We start from the raw sequence: 21,151 nt of genomic DNA on the forward strand, positions 1-21,151 counted from the left end.
CACCACCTTAGGTGTATGTGGCTGGCGCCTTAGCCGCTTGAGCCACAGGCGCCGAGCCAGACCAAGAATTTTTAATGGACAGGCAAGAAGTAACTCTTTCTCCTCTGCATTTGCCACTGGGGCTGCTAGGCTATTTTGCCACCCTGAGGAGGACAGCCTGCTACAGAAGTACACTCACACCCGAGCCCCTCTTTTTCCATCTGAGGATCACTGTGAGGTATCAAGAGAGCCAAACTCTTAGCCCAGTGCCTGGTACACAGTAGGCACTCAATAGGTACTAGGTCCTGTTGTTATGGCAATATGGAGAAGTTGCATTGTCAGGTGTGGAGGAGAGGGAGCTTTGCAAACTTAGTGAAGGAAACTGTTTGGGAGGCCTTTGGGGATCTCCACCCAGGGAGGTGTTCTGAGGGAGGACCTGCATCTGCAGCATTCCAGAAAGCAGCAGAACTGGCCTGGTGTGGGCAATCAGGAAAGTACTATAGATACTTCTGGGAGGAAGGACAGGCCAAGCCCTCCCTCAGGTGGGAGCAGCCCATGGAGACCCAAGAAATCACTTTAGCAAATTGTGGACTAAGCCTCTCTCATCTAGCTGGGGGCGGGGGAGGAGCTCAGAGAGTAAACTGTCTCTGCGCCCCCATCCTCTGTCAGGCCAGGATTCCCACAGGCCTGACTCCTGTCAGACCACAGGGTCACACAAGGAGGAAACTTAAATTCTCCCAGCAGACCAGGCAGTCTTTAAGGCAGGCTTCAGCCACCCCAGCAGATGGAGAAGTCCCACAGGTAGTGGGTTTGGCTTCCCTGAGGGCTGAAGGGTCCTACAGGGGAGGGGCCTCAGCCTCTCCATCAGTAAATACTCTTTCAAGGGATGGACAAGACCCCCCCAAGACTGGATGCTCAGGTGGGCCACCCAGATCAGACTCAGGAGCTCAGCAGGAAGGCCCCTGAGGAGGGTGGAGTCCCATACAAAGGAGCAGGGCTGGACCTCCCCCATCAGACTGCATAATCACATTCATTGGAGAATGGGCCATCCCCATCAGACAGGGTCTCCCACCAGAACAGGCTGGGCTCTCCCCACCCCCACAGCATGGAATGTTTCAAGGAGAGAAGGGTGTGCCACTGCCCTCAGATTGGGATCCCACAGGAGACCACAGGGTTGCATGGTGAGGTCCCCCACTGGTCTGCCCCACGTACGCATGTCAAACAGGTCCTTCTTGGGGCTGTCCTCAGGCTCCGGGGCATCCAGACCCTGAGTGTTGACATACAGATGTCCCTCGTAGACCCGGGGGCCCCTTGTATCTGCTTGCACGTAGCCATCCCCCGGTGTGGCTGTAGGGGATAAGGAGAGGTGTGGGGTCTATGGGGGACTGTGCTGGCCTTGTTGGCAGCAGGGCCCCCTGCATACTGCATGTCTCAAACCAGGTGGGAGGTGCCCCACGAATGCCCCAGCTAGGGACATAGTAGACAGTACATGCAATCAGAGGCCATGGCACCAGACCCCCCACACACAGGCAGGAAGATGGCCCAGGGGCCAGAGCTTCCCACTGTTTATGTTACATTTCCACATTTAAAAAATAATAATAGCTCTTCTCTATATATAACTATATGATCAACATGATATGTGATTGGGTCATTTGTTTTATCTTAGTTCCATTTTAGGATTTTTCTTTCTTTTTTTTTTTAATTTATTTTAGAATATGTAAAACATTTACATGGTTCAAAAACCACAGCTGCATTAAAAGGTACCCTTGGAGGAGTCTTGCTCGGGTCTACCCAACACCCTATCCAGATTCTGCTGGGTCCTAACCACACAGCCTCTGCCCTTAAGAGCAATACCTGGCACAGACTAGGATACCATATGAATGCCAAGGCTGCACCAGCCCTGGATGACTGACATGGGCCAGGGGTTTCAGCCTGGCCTTCCCCATCTGCCAGGAGTAGGGGCACAGATTCTCTCAGCCTCTTGTGGTCAGGACTACGTGAGAAGAAAGAAGCTGCAAGAGGCCAGTGTGGGCAAGAAGACACTTCATGGGGCAGATGGTTGGAGAGATTTTCGGACATCAGAGCTGGGGCATTTACATGTCAGTAGGAGTTCTTGGCAGAGAATCGGGAAAAGCATGACAGTAAGTGGTGACAGTAAGTGGTAACAGCATGCGTAAAGGCACAGGACTGGAAAATATAGGTGAACCCTGGAGTTGTGGAGAACAGCCTCTATCTCAGAACAGAAGCAGACTAGGACGAGATTGCAGCTTGGTACATGGTGGTCACTCAATGGTGTGGGCTTTCTTTAACCACTGAAAGCCAATGAAGGTTCTGAGGCTTGGCAGTGAGATGCTCAGAATATTTGGGCAGATCTAAAAAAAGGTCAACACAGATATTGGTAAGGCTGTTAGGAAACAGGCAGCCGCAGGCGGAGCTGGTGGGAGAATCAGCCAGCATACCACCTCAGAAAGCAGATTAGCAGCCTCTGGTCATGTGATGAAGGTTGGCTATGTGACCCAGCAGTTCCACTGCTGAGGGGTCTGCCGCTCTGCTGTACAGCAGCTGCCCTATATAGCGGGAAGCTGGAAGCACCCTAAATGCTCATTAAGAGGAGACCATGGAGATAAGTAAACTCCAGGGAGGGCAAACAGCACTCAATTGTTCAAAAGAATGCATTGACACAGCTGAGAACCCCAAAGTGATCAGGGGAACAATACCCACTGCATGGTGCCTTATGTGTAAAATTCCCTTGGGCTCCTATTTGTAAAACATCTGAAAAGAGACACAGAAATGTGCAGAAAGATGAGCTCCCAGAATGGGATTTTAGCCTTTTAAAATAAAAAGTTAGTCATTTTTAATTTTGTGTAACAGTATATGTGAACAAGCTTCCAAGTCCGGTGTGGTAGCAGGTACCTGTAGCCCCAGCTACTCAGGAGGCTGAGGCAGGAGGATCACCTGAGCCCAGAAGTTTGAGGCTTCAGAGAGCTGTGATGGCACCTAGGAATAGCCACTGCACTCTTGCCTGAACAACAGAGACCTCCATCTCTAAAAAAGTAAAGATTCCCCAGGCGTGGTAGCTCACACATATAATCCTAGTGCTTTGAAAGGCAAAGTAGGAGGATTGCTTAAGACCAGGAGTTCAAGATCAGCCTAAGAAAGAAAGAGGCCCCATCTCCCCCCAAAATAGAAAAATTAGCCAGGCATGGTTGTGGGCACCTATAGTCTCACTGCCTGGGAGGCTGAAGCAGGAGGATCACTTTAGCACAGGAGTTTGAGGTTGCAGTGAGCTATGCTGATGCTACTTCACTCTAGCTTGGGATATAGAGACCCTGTCTCAAAAATAAAATAATATAAAATGAGGGCCATAGTACCTGGTGGGAAAGTCACTTAAGGATGCCACTACATGACACCTATCAAAATGGGATGAGTGGCTGCCCCCTGTAGAGGTGTTCAATGAGGGCTTGCACGCAAGCTGAATGTGGACTTTCAAGTTTCCTCACTGCGCTGTTGTTTGTCATAGCAAATGCCTGGAATCTGCACAAATGTCCAGGAATAAGAGGTGGGTGAAGTAAACTATGGTCCTTTACATAGTAGAGAAAAAGAATGAGGAAGACTGACATGAGAAATGGGGAAGGACATGGACACAGCAGGGTGGAAGATGTGTGTGCAACATGCTCCCATCTGTAAAAACAGGGAAAGCAATACACATTTGGATTGGTTGAATAGCTGAGGGAAATTCTGGGAAAATAACTGAGAAACCACTGGCTATAAACAGTAGTTACCTGATTAGGGAGGTGAAGAAGGCAGATACAGACAGGGATGAGAGATAATCCCCCTGAGTGGCTTTCTACATTCCTTGGTGTTTTGAACCATGTGAATTAATGCAGTGTCTATTCCCCAAGAAGGCAATGAAACTAGTATGTGCAGGGAAACAACAAACTAATGATCAAAATTTTAGCAGAGTATGGGGGGGCACACACAACCTCTTAGGTGGATATGAAAGAAGTCAGGGAACAGAGAGAAGGGAGGTGGCAGCAGATAAGGCAGAGGGTCCCCAAGCCCATCTTACCTGTACCTGAGGACCCCAGGTCCCATGGCAGGCTGTGGGCATCTCTTCGAGCAGAGGACGTGCCCTGGAAAAAGAGCAGTGGTGTGAGGCCCCTTCAGTATATGCAAGCCTCTCTTCCTGGCCTGTTATTCCCAATGTCCCCACCCCAGCCCTCCTGGAGACTTAAGACAAATGGAGGTCTCAGCTCTAACCCTTCTCAGCTCTCAGCTCTTTGGCTCTTAACCTGCCTGTGATTCCTACCAGGGACCTCCCTGGGCAGCCTCCTCTGCCTCCTGCCATCTTCCACATGATGTTTCCTCTGTCCACATGCCCTTCCCTGCACTTCTCTCCTGGGAAACTCAGGACCTGTCAGGCCCAGTCCCCCTGAGCACCCCACAGAGTCAGCCTCCCTGTTGACATTCTCATTACTTCCATGGTAGTCCCTCTCATGGTCATGATTAAAGCACTGCAGTATTTATTCAATGTCTGAGGGTGGGAATCGTGTCTGAAATGCTGCGGCTGTCAAATGTATCCAGAATAGGCCCAGTAGACAGATGGAGTGCCATCTGTGAGTTTCTGTGAGAAGTAAGGGTCAGAAATAGAGACCTTCCGCTAGGATAAGGGAGAATGGGAGCAGAAGAGAAACTGGGCATAAGGTCCCAGGAACCAGCAGTTGGACCACAAAGGGCGGCAAAGCTGACCTGGCCAAGAGCCCCAAGGGCCCCGAGGGTGCAGGGCTGCGACAGGGCCAGCCTGGAGTCCACCAGCCCACCCAGGGGCGGCTCCTTCCCAGGGATGCTGTTGTAGTAATTGTGTTCTGACACTTCATCCTCATCTCCCCAGGCGGACTCCTCCTGCCCGGTCAGCCTGGAGGACAGAGAACAATGCTGGTAGTACAGGGAGAGGCCCTAGCACCAGGGCAGTGGGTAGGATAGAAAGAACAGCAGGGCTCTTGGAGCATGGGAGGCACTGAGGCCTTACATGAGCTTCTGAGAGGAGAAGACTTGATTCAAATCTTAAACCCCCACCAATTAGCTAAGTGTTCCCACCAGGAAGTGCTTCTTGAATAAGTAACTGAGTCCTCTATTTCCTCATCTATAAAATGGGACATTGCACACTTTTCAGAGCTTTTGCACAAAACAGCAGGTTCTCAATTAAGCTCACTCCTTTCTGCCCACTTCTGCCCCGAGAGGCAGCCAGGGGCATGACACCTGGTTTACTCCCAGAACCAAGATGTCATGGGGTTGGTTGGAGGAACAACCTCCACCTCTGGCCCTGCAATTGCACTTATAGAAATATATCCTATGGGTGCTCATTCAGGCAAATGTGGATCCTAAGAGCAAAACATTAACCTGAAATTTTTTTTAGAAGATTTTAAAAAAAAAAAGGGGGGGGAGAAGCAACCTATCTGCCCCTCAGGTGGGAATCGAACAGATAAATTATACTGCATCCACACAGAGGAGTATTCTGCAGCTGATAAAAAGCATAGGCAGTTCCAGAGGCACAAATGAAGAAAAGCATCCCAGCTATAGCAGGTGGATAGCACTGTGCACAAGGCATGTGTGTGCCTGTGTAAGGGGCAGATGCATGTGTGCATAGCACTACTTGGCCTGGGTGGGCAGCAGAGACAAAGCTCACGCTGCCCATACACGTTCTTGCTGCTTCAATTTCTGATCAAGTGCATTACTTGGATTTCTAATACTTAACAGATATGTAAATAGCATTTTGTCTACAGCAAAGGGGCCAAATCCAGCCATGAGCTAGGAATGAGTCTTACAGTCTTTGTTGTTGTTGTTGTTGTTTTTGAGTCTCACTCTGTCGCCTTGGGTAGAGTGCTATAGTGTCATAGCTCACAGCAACTTCAAATTCTTGGGCTTAAGATATCCTCTTACTTCAGCCTCCTGAATAGCTGGGACCACAGGTGCCCATCAGGCTAGTTCTTCTATTTTTTTAAGTAGAGACAGAGTCTCACTCTTGCTCAGGCTGATGTTGAACTCCTGAGCTCAGGCGATCCACCTGCCTCAGCCTCCCAGAGTGCTAGGATTACAGGCATGAGCCACCACACTTGGTTGGTTCTTATAGTTTTAGATTGTAAATCCTAACTGGTTGAGAAAACATTCAAAGAATTATATTTTTGTGACATGTGAAAGTTACATGAAGTTCAAATTTCTGTGTTTATAAATAAAGTTGTTTTTTTTTTTTTGAGACAGAGCCTTAAGCTGTCCCCCTGAGTAGAGTGCTATGGCATCACAGCTCACAGCAACCTCCAACTCCTGGGCTCAAGCGAGTCTACTGCCTCAGCCTCCCAAGTAGCTGGGACCATAGGAGCCTGCCACAACACCCGGCTATTTTTTGGGCGCAGCCATCATTGTTGTTTGGCGGGCCCGGGCTGGATTTGAACCTGCCACCTTAGGTGTATGTGGCTGGTGCCTTAGTCGCTTGAGCCACAGGCGCTGAGCCATAAATAAAGTTTTATTGTCACCTAGCCACATTGTCACTCATCTTCTGTGGCCAGATGGAGGTGTCTATAACACAGTAGCAGCTGACAGCCTCAGGCTCGAGAGGGGTCAGCTCACTCAGCTCTCCCCTAATCCAGAGATGTGAGGGTCATATTTATCCCAGTTTCACAGATGAGGAAACAGATCCTCTGGTTGAGTGATGTTCTCAGGGACTCAGGAGCAAGGGACTTTGAGACTAAGACCTCAGGCCTGGAGAAGCCAGCATTGGGCTCTGCCCCAAGGGCCCAGGGGCCCAGGTCTGTCTCCAGGACCCAGAGAAGAGCAGGACTGGTTACCTGTCCAGGGGCATGACCACTGTGGGGGGGCTGTGCAGGTACTGTTTGAAGCGCAGCTCAAAGGCTTGGCCCACGGTGCTGATGACGCTCTGGGCGAGGCCCTCACAGCATTCCAAGATGTGGCAAGCTAGAGGGTAGTCAGTTACCATTGTGTAGCTTACTGCCCCCAGTCACAGGCCCCCACCCCAGCCTGCCCAAGTGGCCTCACCTCTCTGGTTGACAGGGTCCTTTGCAACGTAGGCCACGTAATCTGTCATGTCCTAGGAGGAGAGGGGCGGGGGCCAGCTGGACCAACCTGGGCCACCCTATTTGAGATGTCCAGCCACCCCCCCACCAGCAATGCAGAGGGATGGGGACCTTGGGTGTGGGGTCTAGGGGAGGTGTGAGGGTCTTGCAGCTGGAGGGGGTAAGAGGCTGCAAATCTACCCATCCCATCCCTCGCCTTACCGTGTCACCACCTGATGCAAAGGAGATGGATGGCATGTGATGGCTGGCGATGACCTGTGCCAAGGGACGCACACTTGATCAAGGCCTGCCTTGAGGGCTGGGTCCCAGTGGTGGACCAGGGCCACAGGGAGGGGATGAGGGGGTGCAGGGATGTGGGAAGGAGACATCCCCTGACTGGTGACCATGGCAGTGGGTCCTGTGTCAGCCCGGACAGCTAGGAGTCTGGCTGGACATGGAGGCTCCAGCAGGACAGGATAGGGGGCTGAGAAGGATGCAGACTCCATCTAAGGTCACACGGCCATGTGAGAGAGGAGAAACCACCCCAACTGTAGACACCCTCAACAGACAGACACCCAAACACTCACACAGGGACACATAGCCTGCACCCTCGATCACATACACAGACAGTCTTGGAGAGGGCACTGTCATGGGGGGGTGCCCACCACCCACCCCATACTCCTTACTCCCTTGTCCATCAGCCAGTGGCACCCATAAGCTGATTTGCATGCACATTGCATACTTTTGCATGGCCCCACCTAATTTACTGCCCCTCACTCAAGTCTCTGCAGGACCTAGTGCACTGTGGAGCCATGCACCAGGCACTCCTGCCACCAGCCGAGCCCCCATTCTTTCCACAGAATGTCTACTTCCCAGTCCCTTCTCTCCCTTTGTCTGACCCTTGTCCAGGGAGGAGGATCCTCTTGGAGCCTCAGTGTCCTGTCTGCAGGATGGTTGGCATGACCAGTCCATACCTAGCAGGCATGATGCAGAGACAGGAACCACATGGACATGGCCCACAGCTGCTCATTGCCAGCTCCATAAGTCTCCAGCTTCCTCTCTGGAGCCCTGGCTTTCCCTTGCCACTGTATACTCCCACACCAGCCTCAGGGTGCTGTCTAGCATGCCCCAGGATCCCATGTTTCCTCGATAAGCCCCAGCCCTGCATCATGGCCCTACCACCCTCTCCAGGATTGACTTCATTGCTCTCCCACCACGGCTCCCTTTCCTGCTCTTCACTCAGCACCAGCCCTGCCACCTCTGATAGCCCTCCAGGACACCCCTTCTAAGTTAAGTCACCCTAAGAGCGCTCTCAGCAACCTTGCTCCCAGCATAGCCTGCTCCTCCTCTCCCTTGGCAGTAGGCTCCCAGCCATCACATGGGTATGAGGTCCACATTCCCCAGCCTCCCACATTCCCATTTACTCACCAGGTGGACAGGTGGAGTGCTGGAGGCCAGGTATCTGTTTGCCAATGGCCAGCTGGAGCTGTTCTTCACAGAATGCCCAACACTTCAGATTCCACCCATGAGGGTCACTCCTGGGGTAACTTGCCTTATTGCCCGCAATTTCCCACCCCCAGGGAGCCATGCCCTTGATGTGTGGCTTCCAGTTTCTCCCACAGAAGAACAGAGCACGCTTCCAAAAGGATGAGATGGAGGAGTGGGTGCCTGGTACAGTTGGGCCTCAAGATACCTCTCAGGGTTCTGCCTTTGCCTTAAAGGAAGATGCTGGAGCTGGTGCTGCCCAGGAGAAGTATCAGGCACATGAGCAGAGCAGTGCCACTTGCCAAATCCTACCTTGGTCTGCTGACTCCAACCTACCCACAGATGCACAAGTAAATACTGATGAGGCGCTACTGCAGATTTGGGATCGTTTTGTTATGCAGTGTGTGCCTTGCTAGTCAATACAACCCCAGCCTAGGCCTCTATCGAATCTCAGACCAGAAAACCAACTGCCTACATATTGAAATGAAAAGTTTCAGTGTCCCATGGTCACCTGGGGCAGAGACAGGTACAGAGCATGTGGATGACCCTCCCACAACCTGGTCTCCTTCTGACCCTACCCTGGGTTCACACTACTCAGCTAGAAGCTTCCGGTAGGAACCAGGCAGCATCCAGCACTCTCTCCTGCCCTCACAGAGAATGTATTGGCAGAGTCTGACAGTTCTGCCTCTTAAATTTATCAGGAGTCTGGCCCCTTTCCCCTGCAGGCCAGGACCACCATGGGTTCTTGCACACAGATACCACCCACCCAGACCACTGCTCCACTGACCCCTATCAGTGTCAAGTACAGATCAATGTGACACCAGACTTCACAGCCTAAAACTTTCTGGAATGACTGTGTCTGCTGGATTAACCCCAAACTAACTTCTCTCCCTGAAAGACACTGCCTCTGCCTCAGATTCCCTTACCACTCCCAGAAGTCCATCTAGAACATGGTGCCCTACATGTGCTCAGAACAACCCTCACTGGGCTTCATAATGCTTCTTGGAATTTGTAATTATTCTCTCATCTCTGTAAGTATAGTTTGTCGTTTACTTCCACTTGAAGATTGGAAGCCAGTGTCTCTCCCTCTGGGCGCTATGGATATCTGTGGCCAGGCCATTCCCTGGGGAGGGGCCATCCCTGGCACTGCAGAGTGCTGAGCAGAATCAGTGCCTCCACCCACCCTACGCCAGGAGCACCCCAGCTATGACGACGGCAATTGTGCCCTCTACTCCTGGCTCTCAGTGGGGCCTCAGCACACGTTTCCAGATAAACCATTCACAATGATGCCACCTGCTGCACACAGCCCTGCGCCCCACCATCACTCTCCCAGCTTCACCTTGGAGTGAATCCAAAGATTCCTGGATCATCCCAGGAGGGGGCTGGGGGAGCTGAGGGAGGAGCTGGGGGCAGCACCCACCTGGCGTGTGGCAGGCACGGAGAGGTTGAGGCCATCGATGGAGATGTTGATGGAGATGCTCATACCTGCAAAGCGCAGGTTGCTCTTGCCCAGGATAGATGCCAGGGCCTTGTTGGGGGCCTAGGGTGAGGGGGAGCACAGAGAGGACCAGCCATGTGGGGTGTGACCACAAAAGGCTCCCAGAATGGCCAAGGCACCCCCACAGTCTCTGACTGCACCCACCAGCCCCACTGGGGAACCACAGCAGCCCTTCACTCACTTTCTTCTTCCAGGAGCCCCGGACACCAGGCACAGCTTCATGGAGTCGGTTGATGGCTTCCCTGGGGTTGGAAGGTGCTGCACTTAGAAGCTTAGTGGGGAGCGGTCAGTGAGGGACTTGGGGAGAGGAGGAGCCTGAGACAGGAGGGGGACTTGGGGGATAGGAACTGAGAGAGGAAGAGGATTCAGAGAGGCATTGAGTGGAGGTTAAGGAAGGGGGAGGAGGGAAAAGGCAGAGGGAGCTGGGGCATGTAGAGGGGAGGAAGAGAACTGGGCACTCGCCCACTGCTTGCATCCTGCAGATAGCCCTACCCTAGGCCCTGCCCCTACACCCTGCAGCTAGCCCTGCCCACTTTGCACTAAGGAGATGGACCTGCCCTTGTCCCCTAGCACTATCTTACTGGTAGCCCCACCCTCAGACTGTCTACTTAACCAAGCAGACACCTGCCCCCAACCCCACACCCTCTTTCTTTCCCAGTGACTAGGGTGTCCCTGGGCTTCACCCAGCATCCAAGATGCAGGGTCAGATCCAGGGATTGGACACAGTGAGCAGGAGGCCCCCAGCCTGACCCCTGTCCTATGTTAGCCCTCCTGTACCTTGGGAGGAATGAGATCTGAGGGCCTTGGTGGTGACAGGTACTGACTCCAAACAGTGTAGGGGAGAGTCTGAGAAACTGCTGGTCCTGAGAGGAGCATGGGTCATATCAAACCCCCCAAAGCAGGAATAACCCAAGTGTCCATCAATGGGTGGTTAATAGACACACATAATGTGGTCCATTCATGGACTGGAATATCACTCAGCCATGAAAAGTATGGAGGCTCTGACAGGCTACAATGTAGATGGACCTTGAGGATATCACGCTCCATGAGAGAAGCAGACACAGGACACACAGTGTGAGATTCCATTTATGTGAAATATCCAGAATAGGCAGATCCACAGAGAAGGGAAGTGGATTTGTGTTCACCAAGGGATGATAGGATGGCTGCTAATGAGAACAGAATATCCTTTGGGGGGTGAGTGAATGTTCTAGAACTAGATAGAGGTAGTGGTTGCACAACTTTGTGAAGATACTAAAAAAGTATTGAATTGTACATTTCAAATGGGTGAATTATTTGATAGGTGAATTTTATCTCACATATTCATATGCAAACTAATTTTTAAACCTATAATGAATGGAATAAACTAGTTTTTACATGAAAAAAGATGTTAGTCTCCTCCCTGCTTAAGCCCTGGGCATATCCAGTATGTTTCATGACTGTTCTGGACAGCTCAGAGCACTGGGAGGTCACTATCCTTTCTGCTGCTCTTCCCTGGTTCCAGAGGAAGCTGCCGGTACTGGGGCCTTCTCAACACCCCTGGAAAAACCAGCACAAGTCTGAGAAAGACCTAGGTCTGGGGTGCCCTGGTGATTGCGATGCATGTAGCAGAGCCCAGGTGAAACCAAGGGCAGTACTTGCCAGCCCCTCCTAACCCTGCAGCACTGCTCCCTAACCCCACAAGTGAGAAGTCCAAGTGTCCCCACACCAACTTCTGCTGCCCTTCATGGCATTGCATGAACAGAGCCTCACCTGGTCACCTGCGTGCGGGTGTTAAAATCTAGAGAGCGCATGGAGCGAAGGACCTCGATGCAGCCCATGTACTAAGGGGAAAGAGAGAACAAGGTGTCAGAGGCAGATCCAAAGTGCCCAGAAAAACCCAGCTGCAGCTAGAGGCTGAGCCCAGTCCCCCTCTTCCATAAGCCCTTCACCTTCTAGCCTAATCTGAGGCTGAGCCTTTTCTCTGTCCCCTGACAACTCCAGACAGCTGTCTCAGGGGTCTTTGCACCTGCCTCCTACCTTCCCACACCTATTCCTAATACTAGCTCCTCCTCCACCTCAAGGCTCAACTTCAACATTACCCCTCCTCTAACTCTAAGTAAGTTTTTTCTATTATGATTTCTTCAGAATCTGGTTCTTTCCTCCTGAGGCTCTATTGTGTCTGTTCATTGAACCCTCTGGCCCTCTTTGATGGTCTCTTTCTGTTCACTACAACCTAAACCAAGACACAAAGGGATGGTGGCAATTTTGTTCACTCCCATAACATCCATGCCCAGCTCAGGGTCTGGCCCACAGGAACAAGCCATTGCCTACCTGGCCCTCTACAGGGAGTTTGCTGACTCCTGGCCCAGAGGAACATGTCCATGGAAAGGTGATTCACAGTCTCAAAGAGGCAGTACTAGGGACACAAGGCATAGGGGATCGGCAAGGACCAGGAGGTAGCAGCCACAGTGTCCTTCCAACCCTAGCACCCTTCTGGGGGATGGGAAGAGAATGAGCAGTGACTATTCATGGGAATAGGTTTCCTGAGGTCATGAAAAAGCTCTGGAACTGGCTCCATGCCTGTGGCTCAGGTGGCTGGGCACCAGCCACATACACCTAGTGTGGCGGGTTCGAATCCAGCCTGGGGCCGCCAAAACAACAATGACAGCTGCAACCAAAAAATGGCCAGGCATTGTGGTGGGTGCCTGTGGTCCCAGCTGCTTGGGAGGCTGAGGCAGGGGACTCGCTTGGGCCCAGGAGTTGGAGGTTTCTGTGAGCTGTGATGCCATAGCACTCTGCCCAGGAGAACAGCTTGAGGCTCTATCTGAGAAAAAAAAAAAAAGTTAAAAAAAAAAAAGCTCTGGAACTAGAAAGAGGTGGTGGTTGCAAAATATTATGAATGTACTAAATGCTACTGAATTGTATACTACAAAATGATTAGTAGTTAATTTTCTAACATGAATTTTATGTCATATTTTTAAAAAATAATAAACACAAATGTTTTGATTGTCCAACTCCATCTTTAGGGCTTTATCTCACAGATATACCAGCCTGTGGGCTACAAGTGTGTATACAAGTGACTGTGTGGGTTGGTCCAGGCTTCACTCTTCTCCATGGGATCCACATGGTTGGAATAGAATGCACAAGGAACCAAGAAAGATGCAAGAATGTAGGCAAGGAGGCAAAGGCCATAGAACCCAAGGTCCGTCTGTGATAAAGGCTAGGGGTACATCCTGAGCAAGTTGGGGAGCCATGAGAGAGTTTTAAGCAGGAGAATGAATTAAGCTGCCTCATCTTCTGTTAGATGGATGGATGGATGGATGGATGGATGGGAAGATGATGGATGGATGGATGGAGGGGGGATGGAGAATGGAAGGGAGGGAAGATGGATGGGTGGGTGGATGAAGGATGGATGGATGGATCGGAAGATGGGTGGATGGATGAATAGTAGAGAATAGATGGAAGATAGAGGGATGGATGGGAGGGAGGGTGGATGGGTGGATGAATGACTGGATGGGAGGATGAATGTATAGATTGGGGGGTGAAGGATGAATGGAGAGTGGATGGTTGGATGAAGGATGGGTTGATCAGTGGAGAATGGATGATGGATGGGTGGATGGAAGATGAATGAAGGATAGAGGACTGGGTAAATACAGGATGGATAGAGGATGGAGGATGTATAGATGAAGGCTAGAAGATCATAAGGCAAAGAATGAATGGATGAGGAATGGAGAATGGATGGAGGATGGAGAATGGTAGGATGATGGGTGGATAGATGGAGGCTGGAAAATGGATGGAGGATGAAAGATCCATGAAGGATGAATGGGTAGAGGATAAATGAATGGAGGATGAACAGGTGGAGGATGGTTGAATGGATGGATGAATAAAAAGATGAATGGATCAGCATGTACTATATGCCAGGCATGCATCAGACATGCAGGACCGCGAAGTGAATTAGCCATGGTTGTTATCCCCAGCTAGTTCTTCCACTGAGTAGCCAGCTTTGGAGGCACACCCACTGCCCAGTGGCTGTTTTCCTTCATACAGAGCATGTATCTCTAACATGAGTATCTGAGCCAGTGTCTGGTGCTCTATGGCCATAGTGTAGAGGTTCCTAATTCATGTTCCTGCCCCAGGCTCCCCCCTAATTAACATCCAGCCCTTTTGGTGCAGCCAGAACCCACCTGCATGCCTCAGCCTGTCCCTGGATGAACAATGGGGTGTGTGGGCCACAACCTAAGTGCCCAGGAGAGATAGAGAGTCTAACCCTCTTTGGCCCACAGCAGCTCATGAGAGATGTGAGAATAGGAATTGCAAACTCAGTCCCTGCAGGATCAGGCAGGTAAGGTGAGGTCCAGTGTGGTGATGACTCTTTTTTCTTTTTTTTAAGAGACAGAGTCTTACTTTGTCACCCTTGGTAGAGTGCTGTGGCATCACAGCTCACAGCAACCTGAAATTCTTGGGCTTAAGTGATTCTTTTGCCTCAGCCTCCCAAGTAGCTGGGACTACAGGAGCCCACCAGAACGCCTAGCTATTTTTTTGTTGTAGTTGTCACTGTCGTTTAGCAGGCCTGAGCTGGGTTTGAACCTACCAGCTCCAGTGTATGGGGCCGGTGCCCTAACTGCTGAGCTATGGGCACCAAGCCCATTGCTGACACTTTTCATATACCAGCTCTGCTATAAGTATACTGTGTACATCACCCTTTAATCCACTCCACCCAGTTCCATATGCTACAGGGCAATAATTGCCCCCCAGGGAGTAGACACCTTAAGTAACCTGCTAGAAGTCACACAGCTTATAGGCCCAGAGCTGGGACTTGAGCCTCCACCCTTGGGTGCTGGAATCTGCCCTGCTTTCCATGGCACTACAGGAAGTGGCAGGACCTCAGCAAACCCACCCCCCATGCCCAAGAAGGGTTCAGTTTTGCCAGACCATCTGATTTTTTGTAAAGAGACCAGAAATCAGGCGGCGCCTGTGGCTCAAGGAGCCAGCCCCATATAACAGAGGTGGTGGGTTCAAACGCAGCCCAGGCCAAAAAAAAAAGAGAGAGAGACCAGAAACCCAGAGATTTGTGTGGAAACTCCCTAATTTGTAAATGTTAGTGTTACAGTCTCAATGTTTGTGTCTCCCCCAAATTCCTATGTTGAAACCTAATCCCTAATGTGAGGGTATTTGGAGACAGGGCCTTTGGGAGCTGATGAGGTCATGAAGGTCCTACCCTCATGAATGGGATTAGTGCCCTCATAAAGTAGGATCAGGACCCAGAAGACAGCCCTCACTCTTCCACCATCCAAGGACACAGTGAGAAGTCAGCCCTCTGTAAGGAAGGACCTCACCAGACACTGAGTCTCCCAGCACCTCGATCTTGGACTTCCAGCCTCCAGAACTGTGAGAAATAAATTTCTATTGTTTATTAGCCTCCCAGTCTGTGGTACTTTGTCATAGCAACCCAAATAGACTAAGACCGTTGGCAATAAAATGAATTCTTTTAAATAGAAAGTGGGAGACAAAAAGTCAAAAGTCAAATTCAGCCTTAGGCCTGCCAATGAATCTGACCTCTGACCTAGAATCACAAACTCTCTGAACACCAGCCATAGTGGTTTGAATAGTGTCCTTAAAAAAGAAACGTCCACATCCCAATGCCCAGAACCTGTGAATGAGATCTTCTTTGGAAAAGAGGTCTTTCAGATCTCATTAAGTTAAGGATATTGAAATGAGGTCATCCTGGATTTGGGGTGACCCCTAACCCAATGACTGGGGTCCTTATGAGACAAAGACAGGATACTTTAGCATGGTATGTGAATTATATCTCAATATTTAAAATTTTATAAGAGAAAAAGAGGAAGCCACATATTATTATTACAAACCCCTGGTTTGGTGCCCAACAGTGTTTTCCCAGTATCCATTAAAATAAATTATTCAGGCTCAGCGCCTGTGGCTCAATCGGCTAAGGTGCCAGCCACATACACCTAAGGTGGCGGGTTCGAATCCCCAGCCCGGGCCCGCCAAACAACAATGATGGCTGCAACCAAAAAATGGCCGGGCGTTGTGGCGGGCACCTGTAGTCCCAGCTACTTGGGAGGCTGAGGCAGGAGACTCGCTTGAGCCAAGGAGTTGGAGGTTGCTGTGAGCTGTGATGCCATGGCACTCTACCCAGGGGGATAGCTTGAGGCTCCGTCTCAAAATAAATAAATAAATAAATAAATAAATAATTCAAATGAAAGGTGTCCATTCACACAGAAATCTTAAGCTTTTGGCCAGTGAGGTGGCTCACGCCTATAATCCCAGCACTGTAGGAGGCAGAAGCAGGTGGCTTGCCTGAGCTCACAGGTTGGAGACCAGCCTGAGCCAGAGCAAGACCCCGCCTCTAAAAATAGCCAGGTGTTGTGGCAGGCACCTGTAGTCCCAGCTACTTGGGAGGCTGAGGTAAGAGAATTGCTTGAGTCCAAGAGTTAGAAGGTGCTGTGAACTATGACACTACAGCACTCTACTAAGTGAGACTCTGTCTCAAAAAAAAAAAAAAAACTTAAGCTTTTGCTAAAGCAAATAAGTGAAAGCTTATTGGGAACCAAGAAACCTGCACCATCTCAAAATATCTCTATCCTGCAGCATCCAAGAACAGACAAAACCAACTATGGTGATGGGGACTGGGTGTTGGTAACCTCTGCTGACCAGGAGTGCCATGGGCAGCCTTGGGCTGAAAACCAGCAGAGCTTGGCCTGGATGTGGTCCACAGGGCGACAATGCAAACCTTTGAGCTGCATACTTGCTTGAGATTGCTTTATGCACTTCACTGTACATGACAGGTCTAACAATTAAGTTCTGAATTCATCCTAGAAAAAATGCCTTGAAGGGTGAACTAGGCACTGGGGTCGATGCATTGCTTCTCAAGGAGAGTACTTTGAAGGTGACAATAGTGATAATCAACAATGAGGTATTTAGCACTTTCCCTAGGATGAGTTCATGAACTTAACTGTCCAACCTCATGTTATCTCAGTTCGCCAAGTCCTCACAGACACTTTCTAATTTTAAAGGAAATAAGCGCTATCTCTACCAAGGAGAAATGTCACCTTAACTGAATCAATTTGTTTCCTAGGGCTGCTGTAACAAATGACCACAATCTAGGGGGATGGGGCTTATAACAATGAGAATCTGTCCTCTCACAGTCCTGGAGCCCAGAAGTCTGAGATCGGGTGTGGGTAGGGCTATACTCCCAACCAGCTCCAAGAAAGGATCCTCCTTCCTCCCTCAGCTCCTGGGGACTGCCAGGCATCCCTTGGCTTGTGGCCACATTGTTCCTGTCTCTGCCTCCATCTCCATACAGCCATGTCTACACAGTCATGTCCTCTGTGTCTGTGTCCAAATTTCCCTCTTCTTATAAGGACAGCAGCCATTGGATTAGGGCCCACCCTACTCTAGCACTTCATTTTAACTAATTCCACCTGCAAAGGTAATTTTTCCAAATAAGATCAAATTCTGAGGTTTAGGTAGACATGAGTTTGGGGGATACTGTTCACCCCCAGGACACAAAATGATCAAAGTTCTAGCACCAGATACCCTGGGCCTCCTGGCATGATGGCCAGGAAAGACACATCACGCTCTGTACCTCTTGCCAAAAATAGCCACCTCCACACAGCTATAAGCAAACACCAAATAGACACAGCTTGGGGGATGGCCTGCCAAGCAACTGGTGTGTCCTCCTTGCAAATATCAGCCTCACTAAACCCACAAAAAGACTGAGCAACTGTTCAGTGTGAGACAATTAAAGAGCTCAGACAACCAAGCGCAACATGGGATGGGAAAACAAAAGTTGCCCTGAAAGGCATTATTGGTTACACTTGCACATAGACTAAAAATTTTGTAGCAGTATTATAATAATGCTAAATTTCCTGATTTTGTTAATTACACTGTGGTTACACAGGAAAGAATCTTTATCCTTAGAACATATATTCTGATATGTTTAAAGGTAAAGGGGGCTCATGGCTGCAACTTTTCCCTCCTTTCTTTCTTTTTTTCTGAGACAGCCTCACTCTGCTGCCCTGTGTAGAGTGCCATGGTATCATAGTTCACAGCAATCTCAAAGTATTAGCCTTGAGCAATCCTCTTGCCTCAGCCTCCTGAGTAGCTGACACTATAGGCACTCACCACAACACCTGGCTAGTTTTTCTATTTTTAATAGAGACAGAGTCTCACTCTTGTTCACACTGATCTTGAACTCTTGCACTCAAGCAGTACACCCGGCCTAGGCCTCCCAGAGTGCTAGGATTACAGGCATGAGCCACCAAGCCTGGCCTCAGCTGCAACTTTTTTTTTCAATTGTTCATCAAGAATAACAAAAATTGGCTTGGCGCCTATGGCTCAAGCGGCAAAGGCGCCAGCCACATACACCTAAGGTGGTGGGTTCGAATCCCCAGCCCGGGCCCGCCAAACAACAATGATGGCTGCAACCAAAAAATGGCCAGGCGTTGTGGCGGGCGCCTGTGGTCCCAGCTACTTGGGAGGCTGAGGCAGGAGACTCGCTTGAACCCAGGAGTTGGAGGTTGCTGTGAGCATGATGCCATAGCACTCTACCCAGGGGGATAGCTTGAGGCTCTGTCTCAAAAAAAAAAGAAAGAATAACAAAAATTTACATAGAGAGAGAATGACAGTAAATGTGGCACAATGTCAGTAATGGTGATCTAGGTAACTGATACATAGGAATTCTGTGTTCTAGTGGGTTCTCTGCTAACTTTTTATCTTTTTATCTTTTTTTTTTTTTTTTTTTGAGACAGAGTCTCACTATGTTGCCCTCAGTAAAGTGCCACAGCATCACATCTCACAGCAACCTCAAACTTTTGGGCTTAAGCGATTCTCTTACCTTAGCCTCCCAAGTAGCTGGGACTACATGTGCCCACCACAATGCCTGGCTATTTTCTTGTTGTAGTTGTCATTGTTGTTTGGCAGGCCTGGGCTGGGTTCAAACTCACCAGTCCTGGTGTATGTGGCCGGCAACCTAGCTGCTGAGCTACATGAGCCAAGCCTAACTTTTCATCTTGATAAAATTTCAAACTTACAGAAATACTACGTAGTCTACTATTCTCTCTCTCTCTCTCTTTTTTTTTTTTTTTTTTTGCCTAAGTTTGGAATTATTTCAAGACAATTTTTTTGAAGTTCACTCAAGTTACAACATCACAGATACCCTTAATTGACATGCTGAGCTGATGCCACTCGCTCTGCCTTTCTAGAGGGATGTCTTCCCAATCACTAGCTGCAACTCCTGGGTGGGTTAATACTTTTCCTCAAAGTGCTGGCCTGGGGGGACCCGCAAAAGTGTGGGGCACTATTGGTCATCACAAAGCTGAACACCTAGGCTGGGAGCAGTGGCTCACGCCTGTAATCCTAGCACTTGGGAGGCCGAGGCCAGTGGATTGCCTGAGCTCCCCAGTTTGAGACCAGCATGAGCCAGAGTGAGACCCTCGTCTCTAAAAGTAGCCAGGTGTTGTGACGAGTGCCTGTAGTCCCAGCTATGGGGAGGCTAAGGCAAGAGAATCACTTGAGCCTAAGAGTTTGAGGTTGCTGTGAGCTATGATGTCATAGCACTCTACCAAGCAACAAAGTGAGACACTGTTTCCAAAAAATAAAGCAAAGCTGAACACCCCTGCCTCCAAACAGAGGGGAGCCTCACATTCCTTTCATGAATATCACACCTTGTATTTAACTCCATTTTCCCCAACACAAGATATTATGGCATTTTTTGTTTGTTTACTTTTTTATTGTGGTAAAATATACATAACATAAATTTTACCATTTCACTATTTTTCAGCTCAGTGGCATTAAGTACATTCACATTGCTATGCAACCATCACTACCCTCCATCTCCACAACTTTCTCTTCTTCCCCCACCAAAACTCTGTCCTCATGAAACACTAACTCCCTATCCCCCTCCCCTGCCCCTGGCATCCACTATTCCACTTCCTGACTCTGTGAATCTGACAATTCTAAGGACCTCCTATGAGTGGAATGACATGGTGTTTGTCATTTTGTGTCTGGCTTCTTTCACCGAGCACGATGTCCTCAAGGTCCATCCACATGGTAGCGTGTGTCAGAGCCTTCTTCTTTTTCATGCTGATCGATATTCCAGCGTATGGATGAACTGTGTTGTGTTGATCTATTCATCCATCCGTGGATGCTTGCATTGTTTCCACCTTTTGGCTGTTGTCAATAGTGCTGCTATGAACATGGGGGTGCAGGTATCTCTTTGAGTCACTGCTTTCAATTCTTCGGGATACATACACAGAAGAGAAATTGCTGGCTTCTATGGTAATTCTATGTTTAACTTTTGGCATGGTTTTAATATACAGGAATTTAATGAAACTATTCTATCAATCGACAGAAGACTTCATTTTGCTTACTATTTTCAGAAATCACTTCATTTGCACTGACTCAGGTCATGGTGTCTGAGGTGCTGGAATAACACCCTGACCTGCTCTGTTTGTGGCTGTCATATGAACCAAGACTTCATGAAGGTACAAGCCTCTGTCTGTCCTTCTAGGAGAGCAAAGCCTGCATACTGACACACTGAAATAAACTATCACTGTGTTTTGCTATTATGAATTGCTATCATTGCGTTTCGCCTTTTTATTATAGCTGGGACATTATACTGATTGGGGGGGGGGAATGTGCAGGTAGCCATTATAGACATATTTGGACTTTATTTCAGGCAGGGAAGGTTACAAAATGCTTGTTATAAATAAGTAGTAGTTAATCCAACAGGACTGCAAACAGTCTGCTTTAGCTGGAGGTTCTCAGCTCCCAGCATGTGTCAGAATCACTTGGTTGGCACAGATTTCTGGGCCTACTCCCTGAGCAGGCCTGGAGTGGAGCCCAAGAATCTGCATTTGTAAGATGTTCCCAGATGTCACTGATGCTGCTGGTCTGAAGACCACTCTCTGTTCATCACTGGTTTAAGCCAGTTTGGTTGCCTGTCGTGAGTGGAGTTTGCCACGTCTAGCCAATGAGCTGCTGTGGGAATGAGGTAGACAGTATTTGTTTCATGTGGCTATTTAAACTTAACTTAAAATTAAATAAAATTAAGAATTTATGTCTTCAGTTGCATAAGCCACATTTCAAGGCCCAGAACCCACAAAAAACTGGCAGCTACTCT

The 21,151-nt window shown here is 49.3% G+C and overlaps 1 protein-coding gene across 1 annotated transcript in view; it reads right to left on the reverse strand.

The window, feature by feature from the left end:
- The window catches only part of SHC2 (SHC adaptor protein 2), a 30,683-nt gene that overhangs the window by 4,248 nt on the left and 5,284 nt on the right, over positions 1–21,151 (reverse strand). Inside the window, exons 2-10 of the mRNA XM_003788671.3 lie at positions 11,779–11,849; positions 10,211–10,271; positions 9,952–10,071; positions 7,269–7,322; positions 7,030–7,081; positions 6,822–6,948; positions 4,729–4,894; positions 4,049–4,112; positions 1,192–1,326 (exon numbers count right to left, since the gene is read on the reverse strand). Of these exons, the coding sequence (XP_003788719.1) occupies positions 1,192–1,326; positions 4,049–4,112; positions 4,729–4,894; positions 6,822–6,948; positions 7,030–7,081; positions 7,269–7,322; positions 9,952–10,071; positions 10,211–10,271; positions 11,779–11,849 (850 nt within the window). The remainder of the gene's footprint in view (positions 1–1,191; positions 1,327–4,048; positions 4,113–4,728; positions 4,895–6,821; positions 6,949–7,029; positions 7,082–7,268; positions 7,323–9,951; positions 10,072–10,210; positions 10,272–11,778; positions 11,850–21,151) is intronic.

This window comes from Otolemur garnettii, unplaced genomic scaffold, assembly GCF_000181295.1.
Source record: "Otolemur garnettii isolate 467f Iridium unplaced genomic scaffold, OtoGar3 scaffold00029, whole genome shotgun sequence".
Lineage (NCBI taxonomy): Eukaryota > Metazoa > Chordata > Mammalia > Primates > Galagidae > Otolemur > Otolemur garnettii.